The sequence below is a fragment of the Scyliorhinus canicula genome, chromosome 14 (genome assembly GCF_902713615.1).
Source record: "Scyliorhinus canicula chromosome 14, sScyCan1.1, whole genome shotgun sequence".
NCBI classification, from domain to species: domain Eukaryota; kingdom Metazoa; phylum Chordata; class Chondrichthyes; order Carcharhiniformes; family Scyliorhinidae; genus Scyliorhinus; species Scyliorhinus canicula.
In genome coordinates, this window is record NC_052159.1 from 64,962,507 (window position 1) to 64,980,920 (window position 18,414).

An 18,414-nucleotide genomic window follows, 5' to 3' on the forward strand; every position below is an offset into this window, starting at 1 on the left:
CACCTGGAGTATTGTGTTCAGTTTTGGTCTCCTTACTTGAGAAAGGACGTACTGGCACTGGAGGGTGTGCAGAGGAGATTCACTAGGTTAATCCCAGAGCTGAAGGGGTTGGATTATGAGGAGAGGTTGAGTAGACTGGGACTGTACTCGTTGGAATTTAGAAGGATGAGGGGGGATCTTATAGAAACATTTAAAATTATGAAGGGAATAGATAGGATAGATGCGGGCAGGTTGTTTCCACTGGCGGGTGACAGCAGAACTAGGGGGCATAGCCTCAAAATAAGGGGAAGTAGATTTAGGACTGAGTTTAGGAGGAACTTCTTCACCCAAAGGGTTGTGAATCTATGGAATTCCTTGCCCAGTGAAGCAGTTGAGGCTCCTTCATTACATGTTTTTAAGGTTAAGATAGATAGTTTTTTGAAGAATAAAGGGATTAAGGGTTATGGTGTTCGGGCCGGAAAGTGGAGCTGAGTCCACAAAAGATCAGCCATGATCTAATTGAATGGCGGAGCAGGCTCGAGGGGCCAGATGGCCTACTCCTGCTCCTAGTTCTTATGTTCTTATGTTCTTATGTAACCCATTACTAATTTAAAAATCTGTCTTGTCCTCCTTAAATGTACTCCATGTCCCAGCATCCACCTCACTCTGGTATAGTTATTTCCACAGATTCACGACCATTGGAGAGAAGTATTTTCTCCTCATCTCTGTTTTAAATCTGTTACCCCTTATCCTAAAATGGTGACCTCTCATTCTAGATTGCTGCACGAGAGGGAACATTTTCTCTATGTCTACCTTGTAGACAACACACCACCATTTTCCCCACTGCATCCACGGGAGTGCCTAAAATGCTTTGGCAACGTCTATACATTGATTTTGCTGGTCTCTACGAGGGCACTTATTCATGGTCGTAGTAGACACACATTCCAAGTGGCCTGAGGTGGTCCTGATCAAATCAACAATCAAAGAACAAACTATTAAAAATCTTGATGAGATTTTCGACAGGTTTGGCAAACCAGAACAAATCGTGAGCAACAACAGTACACAGTTTACGGCTCAGGAGTTCGAGGATTGCTTAAAGGTGAGTGGTATTCACCATATAAAATCAGTACCTTATCAGCCATCCATGAAGCTAAAAGGTTTGTTCAGTCTTTGAAACATGCGCTTAAAGCTTCTAAGGACTAAGGTTTAATACATCGCCACTTAACCAGTTTCTTGGCGACGATTCTTCGAGAAGACGATTGTTTAAACAAGGAGAGCAAGTGTTGGTGCGCAGCAATGCCACTAGTGAGAAGGGGGTTCCTACAACTGTACTCAAACTAGTCACTATCTCACACACCGAACGGGAGAGGAGTTAGTGTGGAGACGGCATACAGATCAGCTGCTACCTACACGCACCAATGTGTCAGTGCCAGGTATGCCTTCCAGGGTAGAGTTTTCCACAAACAAACCTAAAGACCATTTAAGGTCAAGAGGAATCAAATCCCTGAAGTACACAGGCAACCAGTGCGGAATAGAGACCCGACAGAGCATCCCTCCTATTGATTGCATGACTTATTGACTGTGTAATAATGGATGCGTGTTAGTCCATGACAGCTTATAGTCAGTCTAGACCATGTCTTGGTACAGTTAACTACCATTTAATAAACTCACATGCTTCAGCAATTCCATTCTTTTATCCTGTGAGTATAATACCAACACTTTGGCTACAATGAGCTGAATATCAAACTGTTTGAGGAGTGGACAATCTGATACTATCCACTTTGCACCACCTCTTATGACAAATTTCTACCCCTATATAATGTTTTATACTTTGACTAGTTGATTACAAATGGTGTTCCAATAGGGGGTCAAGACAATGTACAGTCTTCAGGTAAAGTGAGGTTTAAAGGAAAGGAGTAATTGTATCATGATTGTAAGTCAGTCCCAAAAATAATACATTAGGCCCTCTTTTTACATTTTTATTCTAAATTCCTATGTCTACATTTTTAATGGAAATTGCTAATGTAAGCATATCATGTTGCAATTATACCTTTCCACCAGTGGTAATGCTTCATTTCTGATATAGATGTTCAATGCAAATAAGCACAGAATCCTTTCCTTGTAAAAGATTGCATTTCATATCAATATTAATTTTGCATGAAACTTAATCTTAAACAAGTATTAATATTTTGGCATTACAAATATGACCTCTGCGTGCAGGTTGTATTGGATTTGTTTATTGTCACGTGTACCGTGACAGTGAAAAGTATTTTTCTGCGTGCAGTTCAAACAGATCATTTAGTACATGAAAAGAAAAAAGAAAAGAAACTATTATGGACGATAAGGGAATAGTGTAGAGGGACTTTAGAGGGGTTTCACAGGACGGCGCAACATCGTGGGCCGAAGGGCCTATACTGCGCTGTTATGTTCTATGTTCTATAGCAGGGCAACACAAGGTACACAATGTAAATACCTAGACACCAACATCACATGGAACATACAGGAGTGTAATATTAATCAACTTAGCCCATAAGAGGGTTGTTTAGGAGTCTGGTATTAGCGGGGAAGAAGCTGTTTTTGAATCTGTTTGTGCGTGTTCTCAGACTTTTGCATCTCCTGCCTGATGAAAGAAGTTGGAAGAGTGAGTAAGCCGGGTGGGAGAGGTCTTTGTTTTGCTGCCCGTTTTCCAAAGGCACCGAGAGATGTAAATAGAGTCAATCGGTGGGAGACGGGTTTGCGTGATGGACTGGATGGTGTTCACGACTCTCTGAAGCTTCTTGCGGTCTTGGGCCGAGCATTTGCTATACCAGGCTGTGATGCAGGCAGATAGATTGCTTTCTATGGTGCACTTGTAAAAGTTGGCAAGAGTCAGTGTGGACATGCCGAATTTCCTTAGTTTCCTGAGGAATTTTAGGTGCTGTACTGCTTTCTTGGTGGTAGCACAACGTGGGTGGACCAGATCAGATTTTTGGTGATGTGCACACCTAGGAATTTGAATCTGTCAACCATCTCCACCGTGGTGCCGTCGATGCAGACAGGGGTGTGTACAGTACTTTGCTTTCTGAAGTCAATGACCAGCTCTTTAGTTTTGCTGGCATTGAGGGAGAGATTGTTGTCGTTGCAGGACTCCACTGGGTTCTTTATCTCCCTGCTGTATTCTGACTCGTCATTTTTCGAGATCCGACCCACTATGGTCATGTCGTCAGCAAACATGTGGATGGAGTTGGAACCAAATTTTGCCACGCAGTTGCGTGTATATAGGGAGTATAGTAGGGGACTAAGTATGCAGCCTTGCGGGACCCCTGTATTGAGGACTATTGTGGAGAAGGTGTTGTTGTTTATTCTTACTGATTGTGGTCTATGGGTCAGAAAGTTGAGGATCCAGTTGCAGAGGGAGGAGCCAAGTCCTAGATATGAGCTTGGCTGGGATTATGGTGTTAAAGGCGGAACTGCAGTCAATAAATAGAAGTCTGATGCAGGAACCCTTGTTGTCAAGATGCTCCAGAAATGAGTGTAGAGCCAGGGAGATGGCATCTGCTGAGGACCGGTTGCGGCGGTATGCTAATTGCAGTGGATCGAGGCATAATGGGAGTATGAAGTTGATGTGCTTCATGACCAACCTCTCGAAGCACTTCATTACGACTGATGTCAGGGAGTGCCTGGAGTGGATTTTGAAAATGCATCTTCTAACTCAGATCATAGAATCATAGAATTTACAGTGCAGAAGGAGGCCATTCAGCCCATCAAGTCTGCACCGGCTCTTGGAAAGAGCACCCTACCCAAAGTCAACAACTCCACCCTATCCCCATAACCCAGTAACCCCACCCAACACTAAGGGCAATTTTGGACACTAAGGGCAATTTCTCATGGCCAATCCACCTAACCTGCACATCTTTGGACAGTGGGAGGAAACCGAAGCACCCGGAGGAAACCCATGCACACACGGGGAGGATGTGCAGACTCCGCACAGACAGTGACCCAAGCCGGAATCGAACCTGGGACCCTGGTGCTGTGAAGCGATTGTGCTATCCACAATGCTACCGTGCTGCCCCAATGATGTGTGTGTGAATACTACCACAAAGGCAAATAGCACTCGGAATATACAATAGGTTTCTGAGAATAGTCTTGCTATTTTGAGATGCATATCTAAACTATATGCATCTCCAAATAAGCAGCATCCCCCAACTGCCACGTTCTATTCTTCCCCCTACCCTTTCCGTGTGCTGGGGATTAATTGTGCCAACCTCATTCATATCCCTCTCATCGTTCACAACTTTCTCCCTGCTGACTCGACCAGTAGCACAGCCATCACGGCTCTCCATCTTTGCAGCATCTCCCTCCAAAAAGGCACATTCATTTGCAAATAAAACCTTGGTCATCCACAAGCTTATTGTGGGCAATTGTACTGATATTATGGCATTGTCACAGATGTGGCTGAGGGGTGACAACACCTTTCCCATTAATGAAGCTGCTCTTCCTGTTTTACCTTCCATTACTTGTCCTGCTCGAATCATTACAGTCGTATTGTAGCCCTACATATCAATCTGTCTCCCTACTCTTCTAGCAACATCTCCTGCTTTGCGCATCTTGTCTTGCTCCCTCTTTCTTACCTTCAAAACATGTCCACCCTCATCTAATATCCTTGTTCCATACCACCCATCCAAATATCAGTAAATTTCTGAATCATTGACCAGAAACTAGTGAAGCCCTTGGGCAAGGAAAAGGATGCGGGCATGATTGCATATTGTCATGAGAATGTCACTTTAAGAAATGGTAGTGTGTTAAAGTTACTGCAGTGATATCAGAGTGTGGGTGGAGCTGAGTTCTGGCTCTGATTTTTAGTTTCACTTTGAGAAAAGCTTGGGTGTGTCTGTGTTTTTTTGGTTTTGTTTCAGTGTTGGAACTGCAGTCAGCCACAGAATGTGTAATATTGTTCCCTCTGCCATGTAAAGACTACCTCTTGATCATTTGGTGAATTCAGAGTGATAACTGTTCTCAGTAGTGAATTTAAACCTGATGTGCTTCCGTTAAAAGGTTTTTTTATGTCTTATGGATGTTAAAAGGAAAGTAAGGATTACTTAGTGTTGTATTCTTTGGGGGTTGTATTTGAATTGATGGTTGCTATGATGTTCACTGTATGTTTTAAAAGGGTTAACTTGAGTTCATAGAATAAACATTGTTTTGCTTTAAAAAAATACTTTTTGATCTCTGCTGCACCACACCTGCAGAGTGGGCTGTGTGCTCCCCATACCACAAACTAGTAAACGTTGTGGGTCAGGTGAACTCCATGATACACTTTGGGCTTCTCTAAACACTGGCCCATAACAATATGACCAGTTGGCCCACCATCAAGCAGAACTCTCATCCCTTCTAATCCACCAAGACACTCACTGCTGCAACAAGATTCCATCCATCTTTCCTGCTTTATTTCTTCAGTCACTACACTAAACAACTTCTTAACCTCAGGAATTTCAACCCCGATATCAACTCTTTTTGTTCCCTTTCCTGAGATTTCTGTCCTATGTCTTTCTGAAATCTCTCCCTCCAAATAAACTCTCCGACCATATTAATGACCAATTATTAAAACAGTGGTGGTGGTGGTGAAGTCACTGGACTAGTAATCTAGAGGGCACAGGCTAATGTTCTGGGGACTTGGATTCAAATCCACCAGAGCAGCTGGTGGAATTTAAATTCAATTAACAACAAATCTGGAATATAAAGTTAGGATCAGTAATTATGACCATGAAACTATCATTCATTATTGTAAAAACCCACTGGCTCACTAATGTCCTTTATGGAAGGAAATCTGCTATCCTTACCTGATCTGGCCTACATGTGACTCCAGAACCAGGTCAATGTGGTTGTCTCTTAACTGCCCACTGAAATCACCGAGCAAGCCACACAGTTTAGGGATGGGCAACAAATGCCAGCCTGGCCAGTAACACCCACATTCCATTAAATGAAAATTAAACCCTCATGATCTTATGTGGTAACCCTACTCCTATTGTTGCTGTCACTGATGAAGCAATCTCTGATGATTTCCTTGTATTGCTCTCTACCTATCTCCCCTTGAGCCTCCAACGTTCATTACTTTGTGCCCATTGCTGGAAATTACTCTCTCTCAAGTAACTTTCAAATTCTCAATTATCTAGACATTGGCCTTCAGGGTCTTGAATTCAGGGAACGGCCCGCCACTGGCCTCATCATTTCCATACTGCCTTGTGGTTCAGCAGACCTTCCCGAAAAGATTAATTGTGAGTCGCTCATCGGTTCTCCAAGCGGCAAACGAGACTCCGACGCTTCAACAAGATTCCACCTTGGGTGGGGTTTTGAACTTCCATTCCATCTCCGCCTCCATGTTTAATCCAAAATCCTGACCATGGATCTACAATTCTATTGCTGGTGTGTTTTTAAATGTGCATGCACGCACAGTCACCTATTTTTTTTATTTGGCAAGGAATCATTTACTGCCCATTCCTAGTTTTCCCTCATGACATGAAGAGTGGTACCTTACCGCCGATGAAGATTTTCTGAGGTTAGGGACCTAGTGCGGGTCCCAACCTTGCTGATGGTGCCTGGACACATGCCTGTGCAATATTAGCAGAGGCAGCCAATTAAGAAGCCGCCTCCAGGAGTGCCATCCAATTATGGAAACCAGGCTGAACTGGCACCTGGCAGGCATGTTAGGAAGACCTGCAGCGATGTCCTGCTGACAGCTCCACCAAGGGAAGTGAGTGCACGCAGAAGAACATGAGAACGTCTTCAGATGGGCTCTGAGTTGGTGAGGTGGGGAGATAGTGAAGTTCGGAATAAATGAAGGAGGGCTCACTGTTCCCTAGTTTGACACCAGGTCACCAGGGACCTGCCAGACCTTTCCTGCAATGTGGGGACAAATCCACCACCAGCCAGAGGCTAGCAGTGCCCTCAATCTGGTCCCATTAAGTACCATTAATTGCTTACTACCCTTTCCCAGAAGTAAAATACTTGCATTACTCACTCACTTCCTGCAAGATTGCCTCAAGATGGGAACAAACCAGTCTGCCAACCCAACAGCCTCATCCCGGATTTCCCTCCCAGTCCTGCCAGTAGCCCAACATTCAAGGGTCTCAAATTTACATCCAGCATGTTGGATTAGTGTTCACATATTGATTAGACCAGGAACAGGTATCAGAATCCTTTTCCCTGTAGGACATTGGCTTTTGTTGAGTTTTTATGGTTAAAGTTTGTGGGTGTATGCCCATAAATTACTACATTTATCAAATTCAATTTCATACCTTTCCGTGGTGGAATTTGAAAACAATGGTTGCTTGCCCAGTACCATAATAAATGCACAATTGTGCCCTGTTGCATCATAGAAAACAAAAGTATAGACCTAAATGTTACTCACGATATGAGAAATAATTAAAGACAGGTCCGGTGAATCCATCTTGGGAGGCCTGATCTTTTAAAGGTGATAGGATTGGTTCCAGTTCTTCTGGTGTATACAACCCAGGCACTTCACCTAACATGTAAAAAATTATTTTTAATAGTTATTTAAGCAACTGGTCATTGTGGATTGTTAAAACTGATATACAAAAAATAAACAGAAGGCATGCAACATGTACTAAATAACAATTTAGAGAATCCATGCATCCTTCCTTGGATAATGTAAGTTACAGTACTCAATAATCTTACAAACTGAAAATTATGTTCATGTATTCCTCATGTTGTCCCAAATTAAATGTCTTAAAATGACTTCTGTTTAAAACAAACAAGGTGAGAGGAAAAAGTGCCAGAATGTCAAGCATTAGAAGAGTACCTGGATGTTGAATCTGTTTAAGAACTTGATTCATAGCATGTTTTAAAGATGAAAGAAAACTTTCTGGGCAGCTAAAGATGGTGATACAAGATCAAGACAAGCTGCATCTCTATAATCTAACAGCAATTCATTTTATTCTTTCTCAGCTTAACAGGCAAGCCATTTAAGACTGAGATGAGGTAAAAATTTCTTCACTCCGTGGGTGGTGAATCTTTGGAATTCTCTACCGCAGAGGATATGGGGAAAGTGAAGTAAATGTAGAGGTAAATGCTCATCCATGATCTGTTTGAATGGTGGAGCGGGATTGACGGGCCAAATGGTCTACTCCTGCTTTTCAAGTTGAACAAGGTGGCTTTGAAGCACCATTAGAACAAAGCATGGCTTATATTTTGCTTTTACTGTCTCATTGTTAAATATGAGGAATGTTGTTCAAGTGAATAGGAAGGACAATAACTTCAGCCATGAGTTTTTTTTTATTGTTTATGCATTGAGAGTTGCAAGGCAACTCAAATTGCCTTTAGAAATTAATGGTTAGCCTTCTTCATGAACCGCTACAATTCTTGTTGTGTAGGTATACCAATAGTGCTGTCAGGGAGGAAGTTCCAGGATTTTGAACCAGTGACAGTCAGGATAATGTGTGACCTGGCGAGCTTATATCTGGTGGTATTCCCATGCATCTACCATCCTTGACTTTATGGATGCCAGATGTCACAGGCTTATAAAGTGCTGTTGAAGGAATCTTGGCGAGTTGCTGCTGTGCATTTGGTAACTACCGCTACCATGCACCAATGGTGGGAGTGAATCTTTAAGATGCCGGAAGTTGGTGCGCCAATCAAATAAGCTGCTTTGTCCTGAATGGTATTGAGTTTCTTGAGTGTTGCTGGAGCTGCACTCACCAGGCAAGTGGAGAGAATTCCATCACATTCCTGACTTGTTCCTTGCAAACGGTGGACAGGCTTATGGGGATGAGAAACATATCAGTCACGGTCGAATGGCAGAGCAGACTCGATGGGCCAAGTGGCCTAATTCTGCTCCTATATCTTATGGTAACTGATAGAGTTGATAATGGGGATCCAGTTGACGGAGGGCATAATACAATGAAAAAGTTTCCAAGTGTGTTAATGAGCGAAACCTGCTGCGAGCTTCTTGGCGCTCGACCCAGCGAGACCGTCACCGCAATCCAATGTTAATTGGTCCACTATAGGAGGCCCACCAATAACAAGGTAGAGCAGCACATTAACTGCTCTTGCACAGCCAACCCCACTCAGATTGCAGTCATGGCACCGAGATAACTGGCCCCACAATTCGGGGATGCAGACAACGTGAGGCTCCCAGAGGCAGTAGAGGCGAGGAGGGATGTCCTGTTCCCCCGAGGGTCACAGAGGGTGAGCCACAGGGCAGCCAATGCCACCACAGAGGAAGTGGCAGGGGCCGTCAGCTCGGATAGCATCACTAGGACACACAATGTCGCACGGAGGATAACGACCTATACTGGTGAGTTGGCACCGCCCCCTCCATGTGACTGGCACCACTCCCGCCCAGCACAGTGCCATGCCCTGGGCCACCCATGCTGCTCTCACCACCCCCTCCCAGAAACCTTCTCTCTCCCCCCCATGCAAATGACCCCTCCGAACCCCACACCACGCCGCACCAAACCTACCCCCCCACGCGGTGAATCACGGGTGTGCTAACGATGCCTTCTGTGTCTCTGCAGAAGTTGTCCCACAACTGTCGGGAGAGAGCCCAGACAGGCAGCAAGGTGCCAGGCATCAGAACTAACAACACCTTCAAGGAACGAGCCCTCGAGGTGACGGGGGTGGCCAAGGACAAAGTGGTCACCAACGTGAAGGTTGGTGCACGCCACAGAGGTGAGGGTCCACTGGGCCCTACCCAGAGGGACTGTCAAACACGAGTTGGTAATGACATTCGGCTGACCATCCCTCCCACTGACCACATGTCCATTCTCCCGTAGGACCTCCAGCCGAAGGTGCCGGCCCATCTGGAGTGGTCAGCCCGCTGCCTCCCATGAGAACACCTCGGAGGAGAGCTCTGAGGCTGCCACCACAGATGCGTCATAGCTTACATCCCCACCCTCCAGCACAGTGACATGCATGTTGGTGCGCAACGGTTGGGGTCAGGCTTCTGGGGCATATTCTGGTGAGCGCCTCACAGTTGCAGATGCACATCAGGCGGAGGCAGGAACGCCCAGGTGAGACAGCAGTTGGAGTTCTGCTAGATCCCAGGACCCAGCTGGGTCCCAGTCAGATGCTGAGCCTCTGGAACAGGTTTACCCAGAGCTGATATAGACTTTAGGGTGCGGCCGTGATATTCAGAGGGGGATGTCAGCGACTGCAAGAAAACAACTGTCACCACTTAAGCCCTATTTCCGTACAATTAACAGGAGACACCCCTTATCCAACGGCCTCCTGTCCTTCATCGGCCTTCCCAGCAAGTGGTCACGCTGGCACCGATTAGTACTCCTTTTTAAAAACGTGAACCTGGCGGAAAGACTTCTGTGGGGAGCCAAGGAGGTGAGTAACCATCTTTGCTCACAGGCAAAGAGCCCAGTGCTCTGCGGGGGGTGGGGGGGCCCTCAGCTGGGGGTGGGCCGCAATGGGAGGGTGGGGGTAGGAGGCGCTGGAAGGGCAACCGGGGAGCAACCGCCCGTTTGTCCCACCCATAACCACAGATTGCCGAGGCCTCTGGCCGTGCGTCTGAAGGCTATTGCTAATAGGGAATTGGCAATCATGGTTCAATGAGCATTTCACACAAACAAAGTGGATTCCCGTGGGTAGGTGGACCATGTAGTACGTGGGAGTCGTTTTCTAACATCCTCATCAGACATCAATGCCTGGACACCGTGCCTGAATACCACACATGCAGTAGCCAACATCCAAACAGCCAGGGGATGGGACACAGCTCTGGGGACATAGGGTGGGTGAGTGCCACAGGGTGGGGGCAGATGCATGGAGAAATGGGCCAAGGGTTCGGAGGTCGGCCCGCATTGCGGATAAAAGTCACAGAGGCATCATACTGGTTGTGCACAAGGGTGTTTATAATATTTAACAATTCCACACTCTCCCGAAGATGCCACCCCCTCCCTACCCCTCCACCCCTTCCTCACCCCCTCCCCTCAGTGATTCTCGATGTGCTTGTCTTTCCAAGCCCAACCGCTATGTCTAGGTGTATCCCTCGGATGCACATCAGAGGTGGAGGCAGCCAACTGCTTACCACAACCCGTGATCTTCGATACCCCGGGCAGGTGTCTTCTGGGGCTCTTGGGCGGAGGGCCCCGACTCACTTGTCGGCGGCATATGCACAGCAATGCCACCTTGTTCCAGGTGCTGGCTGCGAGACACAGCCTCATCAGAGGGGTGGAACTCAGGGAAGCTGGTGGATACTCAGCGCCCCCTCCTCCCAGTTGGTGCCCATAGGGCCCTGGCGTTCACATTAGGACAGAGGGGCAGCTGGTTTGAGTCCCAGCTGCCTCTGCATCATCTGGCTCTGACAGCCCTGGCGGCTCCCCATGGTCTGCACCATCTTGTCAACGCCCTCGGCAATGCTCCTCAGTGACTGCGCCATGCTCTGCAGCGCCTCGGCAATGCCCACCTATGACTGGACAAGCTCCTCAGTGCCTTGACCATTCCCATCTGAGAGATGTCCCACAGAACCTCATCAAGGTAAGCCTGGTATTGGGTCATCCCCAAATGAGTCAGGCACTCTGTCGTGACCTCAGCCATGGCCATCACCTACTGCACGGCACCTTGGACGCCTTCGATAATGGTGCCGACGTCATGCACCAGGCTCTCCACTGCTGTCACCAAAGCTGTGTATGGTTTTGATTTTCCATATTTAAGGATGGATATGCTGGCATTTGAGACAGTTCAAGGAAGATTCATTAGATTGGTCCCTGGAAGGAGAGGATGAGAGGCTGGATAAATTGGGGCCTGCCTTCCCTGAAGTTTAGAAAGATGAAAGCTTGTATTATTGAAACGTACTGGGGCTGGATTCTCCCAAAATGGGACTACGTCCCCAAGCCGGTGTATAAACGCTGGAGTTTTATTCTGGAGATTCCTGCACAAAAGATCAGCTAAATGAATGCTCTGCAGGGGGCTAGCAGGGACCCAGAGTAATTCACGCAGCTTTAGCTGCAGATCCTGGCCCCCACACCTCTGGTTTTGAGTCCGCGCATGCGCACGGCATCGGCCTCCAGCGGCCGCGCCGAGGCAGACTCGGACTGTGGAGGCAGACACAAAACTTAGACACCCCCCCCCCCCCCCCCCCACCCGATCGTCCACGCACCCAAGGATCTGACTGCACAGATCTCAACCTCGGCCGCCTATATGGTTCCCCACCCCCACCGGTGTCCAATCCCCGTGCCCCACACCAGGGCGGACACAGACTGAGTCCGCAGCTGCCACGCCAGCATCCCAACCAGCAAAAACAGGTTAGTTCCACGCAGTCGGAAAGTTGGACAGTCGGGAGTGGAGGATCGCTAGGCTGGCCTCTGTCAATGGACCCCCAGCCACGCGGCGTACTCCGCAATCACCCCAATTCTTGGGTCCCGGAGAATTGCCAGACCGGCGCCGGGCCCGATTTCGGCGTGAAATTGGATTCTCCGCCCCCGCGCCGAACGCGATTTTGGCGCAGGGCTGTGGAGAATCGAGCCCACAGGTTTCTGAAGAGGATTGGCAGGTTAAGTATTGAGAGGTTGCATTCCATAGCTGGGAAATCTATGATGTGGAGATGCCGGCGTTGAACTGGGGTGAGCACAGTAAGAAGTCTTACAACACCAGGTTAAAGTCCAACAGGTTTGTTTCGAACACCTGTTTGAAACAAACCTGTTGGACTTTAACCTGGTGTTGTAAGACTTCTTACTGGGAAATCTAGAACACAGAGGGACAGCCTCAGAATAAGGGATCTGTCACTTTACTGAAATCAAGATAACTTTCTTTCTCAAAGAGTTGTGAATCATTGGACGGTATCCGCAGCTGCCACTCCGAGCTCCCACCGGGTGGAATGATGAGTGAAACACGCCGGCAGGAACTCAGCCAGTTGTCGGCGGAGAATCGCCGCGGGGGCCTCTTTCAACGGTCCACGGAGAATCGCAGGAGCGGCGTCGGACCTGATGGCGGGTCTGACACCCATTCTCCGCCCCCGCGCCGAGCGTGATTGCGGCGCAGAGGCTCGAAGAATCCCGGCCATGGTCTATTCCAACTCCTATCTCTTGATTTTCCTTGTGTTGTGTTGTTGTTTCAAAAGTTCTTCAGGGGGCTGAAAGGATAGAAACAAAAACTGAAAGCCTCGCTCTCTGTATCTTCTGGGACCATTACCTGTATTGGATATCAAGAAAATGTGTGACATATACTGTATGATTAAGTGTTTCATGTTTACTCAAAGTGTGTTGTCAGCAAAGTTGACCAACAGTTGCATACTTAGTTGCAAAAGTTTGCTCCCTTCCTTCCCTCCCTTTCTTCCTTGCTAGTATCTCAGAAGAGTTGAAGGCTAAGGAAGTAAACTGTGTCAAAAACCTGGAGTGGAACCCAAAAGTGCATTGATGTCTAAATATATCCTATTTCCGGCAACTCGGGCAACTAAGCCAGTGAGAAACGTAGTGCGTTTAATTAGTCTGAATCCAATGAGAGAGATTAAGAGCGGGAACGTGATGTTTGGGCATTCCAGGGTCTCCATAAGGTTTACCCAGACCTATGGCTTGGAGACGACACTCAAGTTTACTGCAGAGCATTAATACAACTTGGGAGACATGTTTTGCACAGACTTAATCGCCAAGTCACATGCCATCATCTCAGAGATGGAAGGCTGCCAAAGACCAGGGAATGCATTCAGTACATTTTTAAAAACTGAGGAGGCTGAAGACTGGCTAAATTTGTTGTGCACCTGCTACAGAAACAACAAAATAGATACACACAAGCACATAACATGGGGTTAACATGGGGTAAGGGCAGGACGGTGGCACAGTGGGTTAGCCCTGCAGCCTCACGGCGCTGAGGTCCCAGGTTCGATCCCGGCTCTGGGTCACTGTCTGTGTGGAGGTTGCACATTCTCCCCGTGTTTGTGTGGGTTTTGCCCCCACAACCCAAAAGATGTGCAGGGTAGATGGATTGGCCACACTAAATTGCCCCTTCATTGGAAAAAATGAATTGAATACTCTAAATATATAAAAAAAAACATGGGGTAAAGTTGGGATAATTGTCAGGAGGTGGAAAACAGGTGAAGCATTACTAAGGAAGTAATGTTCATGGCAACTTCAACTAACTATCCAACCGAGAGGGAGTCATGCACTATAAGGTGTCACTGTCAGCTTTGTCACTGGAATGCCTTGACTGTGCTTCTTTTCCATCAAGGCACAACTGAGGCCACAAACCTGCTGTTGAATTCCTGTCCCAAATAAACATAAAAAGAGGACCTGTTTGTTTTACTGTACATTTTCTGCATTGCAACCTATGTTCATATTTTCGAAAGAAAAAATGGAGTATACAAAGGTTAGCACAGCACCAGGAGCAGGGTTCAATTCCAACATTGGGTGACTGCGGAGTATCCATTTTCTCCCTGTATCTGCATACGTTTCCTCCAGGCACTCCGGTTTCCTCCCACAGTTCAAAAGGTGTGCAGGTTAGGTGGATTGGGCATGCTAAATAGCCCTAGTGTCCAAAGATGTGCAGGTTAGGTGGGGTTACAGGCAAAGAGTGGGGGAGTGGGCCCAGGCAGGGTGCTCTTTCAGAGGGTTGGTGCAGACCTGATGGGCCGATTGGCCTGCTTATGCACTGTAAGAATTCAATGCTCTATAACACCATTCCAAAGAAAGAGAAAACAATTTATTCAGTACAATGTACAGTATTTACATTTCAGTGTTTCAGCAGACATTAGCTCAAAAGGTTGTTTACATGGTAATTATTGTTTCATATAACTGCAACTTGGATACAGACCTGATGACAGGACACTGTTCACCATCTCAAGGAATTGAGGATGCACAAACTGGTAGTCCTCCAGAAGCAACACAACCTGATGTCCATCAAGACCTGCAAGCTGCATCACCTAGGAATAAAGTTAAATAATGAACAATGCAACAAGAAAATTCTTCCATGGCAATGCACAGAACAAATTCCAATAGGTCAAGTTCAAGAAAACCATGAATGCATTGCTGAGAATAATGACTGCATAATTGCAAAAGCAAAAAGGAGTGACTACACTCCAAGTGAGGATTGCTCAGAGTGCATGGTTAATAATTACAGAAGAGAAAATTAACAATTACTTACAACTCATGAAAACCATGCAAAAATCAATTAGTCATAATGTTCCTAATTCATGAAGAAATTTCAACCTCTTGCAATCATAATGCTGGAGGTGTGCCTTATAATTTATTTTAACCAAAATAGACTGGCATGAAAGCACTAACTACATTTCAGGTAGCTATAGGTAAGCAACATGCCTTTGTCAAAAGATGCATAATAATCATAAAATCATCAGTAGCTTGAAAATCTATTTGTTTTAAGAAATTACAGCTAGTTCAGAATGTCATTGATTCAGAAGTCTTTAACTTGCAGTACTCATTGCAATTATGTAGTAAATCCATCGGGAACTTCTGGAGTATGCCACAGATGCAGTTAATCATGGAAATCAGGAAATGTATGTCCAATTTACCCTGCTTTGGTCGGAAGGGACCCTAGAGAGCCAGTTCCACCCTGTACAATTTAGCACCCCAGACTTGTTCAATTTGCTTCTTAGGTCCTTAACGGGTTATAGTTTGGAAGACCCTCTGTCCCACTCGCTGTCTCCTGTCACCTCTGCCACCATCCCGGACCTGTTTCCGGAGTTATTTTTGGGGCCTTCCAGTGACCAGACAGTGGGGGCGGAGCAGGGATCTGCACCACCGCCTCCTGCTGGCCCGGGACCGGAGGAGCCTGGGAGATCCCACCTGTCAATGATCCCGGTGGCGGGATCAAGGCAGGCCCTGGGTCGGATGGTGGGCCCATGTCGCCCATCACACTCAGTGCAGTGGAGGATTCGGGCCGGGAGCGCAACTGTCCGAAGGCTGTCAGCCGCCCAGTGACGGGAGCGGAGGCTGCACATGAGGCTCTCTGCAGTGGGGTGCAGGGTTTACTCGTGCCTGACACTGTGTCGCCCCTCACCCCTCATCCCCTCTGGGAGACTCTGCTACATCATAATTGAAGGTTCTTTTGTTTTTCTGCCTCTATAGATAGTTCAGGTAGTGTCCTATTGGGCCCTCCCCACCACCCTCCTTTCCGCTCTCTCCCCACCACACCCCCTTCCTTTCCCTTCTGTTGGTACAGAGGCGAGGGTATCTGGTCTCTCCAGCACGAAGTTTAGTGCTTGTACCGTTTGTCTTTTGTACAACTGTGTTGTGAACTGTTTTAATAATCAGAGTATCCTACCCCCCCCTCCAACACAAAATTAGTGTTTGTACCGTTTGGCCTTGTACATATTTTTTACTGTCTTAATAAAAAGATATTAAGTGCGTTGCTGCACTGGTACTTGCTGATAGAGTTGGAAAGAAGTTACTGTACTCACTTACTAGTTACCCACTAACCACACCAGAAAAGGTTTGCACCGGTGCACACAGGTGTAAGTGAAACTTACATGCATGATAAATCCAATAACTACAAAATAATCTCATTGCCCTTAAAGTATATAAGTATGTAGTCTCAGTTCATCAGATTTTACTTATTGTTGGGCATTTTTAAAACAGTTAAATATTAACACTTAAAAAGTACTTTTTTAATTTCACTTTTATCCCTTTCTGTACATGATTTTACGTTGAATAAACTATTCTAATTCATATTCCCCGGTTTTGACTCTGCAAGTCTCAGTGAGAATTCTTCAATCGGATTATTTGAAGAACGTTTACTGGTTTATTCATCAATGACACAAGATTCCAATTTAATCTCAAAATTGGATATACCTTTTGTCAGCTCCAACAGTATTCCTGCGAATGCAAAATTAAAGCACATACACCCGACTTACTAATTTATCTCTGACATTTGTCAGTTCTAGTCTAATTATTCAAAGTGAGATAAAATGTGATACTGAGAGTGGTAAAAGGATGATTTAATAAATATCACCAGAGAACTTTTTAAATTGATTCTTGGGAAATTATTAAATATGCTTTTCATTTTCCCTTAGAGATAAAAAACATTCCACATTAAATTCATTACTTTCAGCAAGTATGATTGGGAATGGTGCTTTGTTGCCTATCTGTTTATTATGTGGCCTTTTATTGTGAAGGCCAATAAATATACAAAACTTCAGTTTAATGTTTTCTTTCCTTCTATGTAACAGTGCTGAGAGAATTAATTAAAACCCTTTGGTAAACATCTGAGTTAATAATTGTTATTCAGAACACGACTTCAAACTTGAAAACTGATACAGTTCATAGAATCGTAGAATTACTACAGTACAGGAAGAGGCTATTTGGCCTGAGTTTGCACTGACTCTCTGAAAGAACACTCTACCAAGGCCCATTCCCCTGCACTATTCCTATAACCCCATCTAACCTACACATCTTTGGACACTAAGAGACAACTTAGCTTGGCCAATCCAGCTACCTTGCACATCTTTTGGACTGTAGGAGAAAACTGGAGCAGACGGAGGAAACCCACGTAGACACGGGAGAAAGTGCAACCTCCACACTCAAATCACCCAGGCCGGGATTGAACCCGGGTCCCTGATGCTGTAAGGCAGTAATGCTAACCACTGTGCCATCCATGTTCTGCCAAAATTCTTTTTTAGCATATCTTCACACGTTTCCTTCCCTTTGGAGATTGGTGGGGAAGTGGTGGAAGGATTTCCAAGCTGATTATCATCCCGTTGAATCATGTTATAAATGGTCCTTCCATGACCAACAAGTCATGGCGTTGGACTTGAACTGGGAGCTTCTAATCCAGAGGTAGGAGTTCTACCACTGCGCCACCAATACCTTCTTTCCAAATGTTGTTCATAGTTTATATTAATTACTTGTTTCAAGCTTTCAGTATAAACAAGATAATATATAAATGATTGTAGCTGTTCTAAGCATTTTGGACATATGACAAAATATAAAGATTATATTTAAATTTGTCATCACAGCAACATAGCAATAGAAGTCAGCCTGGCCATTGACCCTTGTCTGTCATTTTTATTAGCCATGTCAGCTCCATTTATTAAACCTCAATTAGCTGACTTTTCACCTGGTCACTTAATAAGCTTGCTCCCCAAGTACTTTAATTGGCTTTATAACTATTATCTTGTTCCAGATGTTTCACTACTATAAAAGCACAAGAGGTCCAACAAGGTGATTCAAACAGGGGTTTATTTATAACCAAAGAAAAGGCCGCAACACTGCACACAGGTCCTAACCGGGGCTACCGATCATGCCAGTCCCAATCCAGACTGGCTTTTGAGTGTTGAGTCTATGAGCCTCAGCTGATGAGCCTCCGTACATCAGTAGGGGGGCTCGTATTCCACAAGTCCCACGGGGAGATCAGTCAGGTCATCCCTGTGGGTCTCATGAGGGTTATTGCATTCCTCTCCCCTGAGGTTTGAAGGTCCCTTTGTTGCTCAATACAGAAGAGGTCGCTTTCATCGCTTTGCCTGCTGTTGTGCTTCCAACAGCTGTGGGG

General features: G+C 45.8%; 1 protein-coding gene across 2 annotated transcripts in view; it reads right to left on the reverse strand.

The window, feature by feature from the left end:
* Nucleotides 1-18,414, reverse strand: part of LOC119977114 (cytoplasmic dynein 2 heavy chain 1) — a 734,352-nt gene that overhangs the window by 453,760 nt on the left and 262,178 nt on the right. For both annotated transcript variants that reach the window (XM_038817726.1, XM_038817724.1), the window contains exons 50-51: nucleotides 14,725-14,833; nucleotides 7,367-7,480 (exon numbers count right to left, since the gene is read on the reverse strand). In XM_038817726.1, the coding sequence (XP_038673654.1) occupies nucleotides 7,367-7,480; nucleotides 14,725-14,833 (223 nt within the window). The remainder of the gene's footprint in view (nucleotides 1-7,366; nucleotides 7,481-14,724; nucleotides 14,834-18,414) is intronic.